This window comes from Chaetura pelagica, unplaced genomic scaffold (genome assembly GCF_000747805.2).
Source record: "Chaetura pelagica isolate M959 unplaced genomic scaffold, ChaPel_1.0 scaffold3, whole genome shotgun sequence".
NCBI lineage: Eukaryota > Metazoa > Chordata > Aves > Apodiformes > Apodidae > Chaetura > Chaetura pelagica.
The window spans coordinates 11,302,062-11,307,292 of NW_009952974.1; the positions used below are offsets into that span (position 1 = coordinate 11,302,062).

General features: G+C 36.0%; 1 protein-coding gene across 1 annotated transcript in view; it reads left to right on the forward strand.

The window, feature by feature from the left end:
- Nucleotides 1-5,231, forward strand: part of MYO3B (myosin IIIB) — a 101,493-nt gene that overhangs the window by 9,064 nt on the left and 87,198 nt on the right. The window contains exon 6 of the mRNA XM_009996303.1: nucleotides 399-475. Within this exon, the coding sequence (XP_009994605.1) occupies nucleotides 399-475 (77 nt within the window). The remainder of the gene's footprint in view (nucleotides 1-398; nucleotides 476-5,231) is intronic.

Below are 5,231 nucleotides of genomic sequence, written 5' to 3' on the forward strand. Positions count from 1 at the left end.
TCTGCAAATACTCTAATGAAGTATTTTCCTTCCATCGATATTCAGGAAGTAAATTTCAGAAACAGAGGATTTAAAGTTGTAATTCAAATAGTTCCTGTTTATATTAATGAAAGCAGCAGAAAGAAATCTGTGATAGGTGCCAATTGAATTACTGAGTTTGAATGATAATGTTTCAAACTCAGTGTCATTCACAAAAAAATCTGGCAGCAACTGTGAGAGAAAACAGCAAGCTTAAGTTAATCAAACAAAGAATTCTGAACAAATGCTGCACCTACTTTGACCAGGTGTTCTGTAGCTGTACTTCTAGGTTTGGAGTTTGTTTTCTAGATACATGAAAAAACTGACTTGAAATGGAAGAATTAATTTGAAGCCAAGATTTTACATCTGTTTCATTACAGGTGTTTCAGCCCAGCTCACCAGCACACGGCTACGTAGAAACACCTCAGTGGGGACACCCTTTTGGATGGCACCTGAGGTAGGCAAATGTTCCTGTCTGGGTTCTCTCCATTTATTGTAGTGCACACTTTGTTGCTAATTCCACATGGTAGGAGAAAAGGCTGTATTTTCTTCCCTTCATTATTGCTGTGTTACTACTTTACATTTAGACCCCTGTCAGTAAAATTAATGTGCTATTAGAATATACAAAATGGATTTCTAATGTTCATTATTTTCATAAAAGTGCAGATAATCTGCAAATAACTGGGGATGTCCCTGAAAACTGTATGAATTTCCAGTCAGACACTATATGTTTTGGTGTGCTTATCTATGTGTCTTACAAAGTGGTAGGAGAGATTCCCACATTCTTGTCTTGCTATGGGACTCTGCAAAACTTTTCCTCAGCTGTGTGTTCTTTACCCTTAATCATAGAGTGGGGACACACACTGCACACTTAGACACGTGACTGACATAGATAAAAAATGGAGAAAAATAAACTACAGGCAGCCTAGCCAAGTGTCTTAGACCAATTTTTTTGCATACTAGTCCCCAGACATACCCCTTTTCCTTCTATTTCACAAAGCTCTAGCAAGTTTTGGCACATTATTGAACAGAAGTCCCTTAGGTACTTCCCTTAAATTTGGGGTGAAAGATACTAATCTTTGCCCTCCCCACTTTAAGAAATAAAAAAAAGAAACAAAAATATAATAATGAAATGTAAAAACTTGAGAATGAAAAGGAGTGGTCTATTTATTTGTAAGTTGTTAAACCTTAATAACAGGAGTAGCCTGATTTCTGTTGAAGGCCAGTAGACTTATTTGAATTTCGGGGAATTTGGGATGGAATTTGCATCTGTTACAGATGCACACAGGTGTATCTATATCTGTATGTCAAACAGTTAAAAGTATCATGCAAGCATTTGTTTTAGAACATTTTGTACTTTTTATACATCTGTTTTTGTTTCTAAGGAAGGCTGATTATGACTGAACAGAGAAAAGGAGCTGTTGTAATGTATTAAAAATTGATCTTGCACAGTCTCACAAACAATGGTTGATATTTTACCATCTCCATAACAACCAGTTTACGTCACAAAGGAGACACAAGACACTTTAGAAACCACTGTGCAAGCATTATTTATGGAATCACCTTGGTTGAAGACATTCTGAAATCTTTATAAAATACTCCTCTGGACAATAATGGGCATATTGTGAAGTATTTTGAACTCAGATTATTAGGAGTTATTTTTACAGTACTGTTTTGCTTGAATAATTGCCATCAAATGCAGTAATCATACAAAATGGATTTTCCCATCCTGCTTAAAAATATTCATTTTTAGTTAAAAAGAAATATGTAGAGATTTTGATCTGAAAAATTTTGACCTGAAAATGCAACACACATGTAACCAAGGTATGCTGTGGGCATAGCACATCAAAGCAGGAACAGAAGTAACTTGGAATGCTTCCTGCTTAGAAGAAAGTTGTCAACATAACCAGCTTGGTACCATAAGCATAGTTACTCATGTCATATTTGCATGCTGGTGTGGGCTGTGCCCATCAGGCTTCACCAGTGTACCAGTCTGCAAAACAGCTGTAAGATTCTCAGATCATCAGCTGTGATGCTTTTGGTGAAGTGACTTTTAAATGACAAGTTGCATAATACTTATTCTCAGGTCACTACAGTTCAACCGACATGCATTTTAAAAATGTGCAGCCAAATTTTTAGGTGAAAGGTGATTAGGACTGCAATAACCTGAAAAACTGTGCTTGGGTAGCAGTTTATTAGAAACAGTGTTTTCTAGAAGAGACTGTGGTGAGATCATTAAAAACTAGAAAAGCACTTAATGGTGGAGAAATCTTGCTTCCTAGAGGTTTTGACATAGGATAGAATCTGTCGAACCCCAAAATACCATAAAATAAATGGACAGGAGGAATGCCTTGGAGGAAGACTACAGGAGTGTTTCAGAGAAATGAACCTTGTGAAATGAAGCTGACAGGGAATATTTTCCAGGGTAAACCTTGGGAAAATAAAACCCAGAGAAGGATATTTCAAGAGTATTCAGGCTGACAGATAGGAATAACTGGATATAAGCAGGAGACAAATATGCTGGAAAATTGAATCACTAGATCAGCCTGGATCAGCAACAGTCTGTAGAACGAAGAAAGCTATCGTATTTTAAGATGAAGTTTGCAAAATGTATCCAAGGGATTATATGGCACAGTACTTGAAACAGCAAAAGTTCATAGGAAAATTGCAGTAATTGAGGGTGGTATAAGGTGTTCTGTACAGCTTGGTATTCTTACTAGTCAGCACAAAAAGCAGCAGCTTAACCATTTTGAGTGACTCAGGCATCTTAGAAGTCTCTTCTTTTCTGGTGACTATGAGGGTTGTTTAGCAGCAACAAATCTTTTTGATTTGCCCTTGAGCATTTGTTTCGAGCAGAGGATGTGATTAACAAAAATTTTGCTGAAAATTGAAAATACAGAGGAAAACTAGGCTATGGGGAAGCAACAGAGGAATTTGGCAAGGATGAGTCAGTTTGAGAGCAGCTTTACAGTAGAGTCACTGAAAATCAGTCATTGCTGTTTAACTGAGTGCTAGTAGTTTCACATTTATAAACATACCCTGGGATAAAATTCAGTACATCTGAGCATCAAATTTCTGAAGTGTTAGAACAATAGGCAATTGCTTAAAATTATATTTATTTTTATAGTTTATTTTTTAAACTTGAAATCTGATCATATGTGTGTGCAGTAAGTCTAATCCTGAAACAATGCATAACATTTGCTTTGTTTCAGTACAAAGCTTTGTCTCTGTGCAATCAAAACTAAAATCAACCTACCTGGTAAAAAAAACACCCCAAAAAGTAATTTACATTAATGTAGTTGAAATATATATACAGGGAAAAATCTAATTTTGCTAAGGCTCACAGCAACATCTCCACTGAAGTCAATATTCAGCACAATAAGGGCTGTATTCAGGCCTTAGAATTTGGTCCAAAAAACTCTTTCTTTCAGTAGATCTGGATTGATTTCTCTTACTTAACTCTCTGTTATAAAACACATGAAAAATCCCAAAATCCCAAAAATCCATGAAATAGTAAATACATTTCATATGCAGCTAAATGCAGAATTGGAAAAACTGCATAGAAAGGATAACCCCATCACTAACCTGTGCCTATGTTTTTAATTAACTCTACACAAGTACAGTGATACATTCCCCCGAAACTATTGAATATATTCTCATTATGTCACACTTCAGCCTAGCTTATTTGCCCGCTCTTTGCTAACATAATGGGACTCAAGGTCAGCATCCTTTTAATACCTCTAGGTCTCTTCATTTTAATTACTTATTAGCTAAAATTAGCTCTTCTGATGCATGCATTTTCACTACACTCTAAATGCCAACTAAGCATGGAATTTTGTAAATGCTGATTAATAATGAACTGTAGGACTCCACCACTTAGTATAAAAAAAGATATAGATAAAAGCCTATGATTAAAAAGCCTGTGACTCTGAGATAGCACCTTCTCTGAGTTGACTGGCATGATTTAAACAGAGTTATCTTTTTGGGAGCACAGGTCTTTAGGAATTGAATAAATAAATAAAAGAAATGGCAGTTTCTGCCTAGTTTTTTTTCTGTCCCTACTTTCTCAATTTTCTGTGGCTCTCAAACCCAAAGTTTAACAAGGTGCAGTAGTAATGAGTTACTCTGTGGTTGCTTAAACTCTAGCAGGAAAGCAGTGGAATTCAGAAAAATGAATTGGAATCTTTTAAAGGACATGGCACACAAGCAAGGCAGTAGGGCCTGGCAGAATGCATCACCTCCTCCTTTGTCTCCGTGATAGCTGACCCCCTTATGGGCTAGCATGGCAAGAGTGGGTTGAAAAGGAAATGGCAGCTGGAGGGAAACTCAGGAAACCTTCCCAATAACCTCAATAACATGGCCATAATCTTGTGAAGGGATATGGAAGGGTTGCAGATGCTTCTCCTTTGTTCTAACCTAAACAGCAGCTATGAAGTGCTTGTAAAATTTTCATAGAGTGTGTTTGAAGATTTGAAAAACAAAACAAAAAACAGTAGAGAAAAGCATTTCAGAACCATACTGCCCCACACTGAGATAGGTACATGAAATATGTGTAATTATGAGGCTGGAGTTGCCTCAGAGTTCTCAGTTTCTTGGTGAAACACTATTTACAAATCTGTGTGAGGTGTGTAGTGTATATCCTTACTGCTCAGGAGTAAATCTGTGGGTCAGAAAAAGAATATGTCAATGACATTAGCATTAGCAGTGTTGAATCTGTGGTGGTGGTCTTGTGGTATAAAGTAAAATACATTTTTGTGTTTGAAAGCTTATCTGTTTTTTCTTACTCTATCATTGGGTCTAATGAAAGGTATTATGTTTCCCTAGTAGTGTAGCCTGTTGCCAGAACAGTTTAAGGGTCTCAGGAGTATTTCATTTGGGTGAATTAAAATAAAAATTGATTACTCACAGCTGTTAAAACACAACTAACTACTTGACACATAAATAATTTTCAATTAATGTTAATTGTGATAATTGCTCATAATGATTATTTAAAATGTATTTTTTAAAAAAATTTGTTAACATTTGTAGCAATATAGTAATTTTCTGAGACACCATGGAAAAAATTTGTGTGATGATAATGCATAAGGAACTGAAGTCCATATATGAAAAAGGGGGACTTTGGAAACAATTTCAATAAAACATTTGCTCATTTTTTTAATTATGTGAATGTGCTTGAGGAGAAAAAGGGAAGGAGGGAGGGAGGAAGGGAAAGA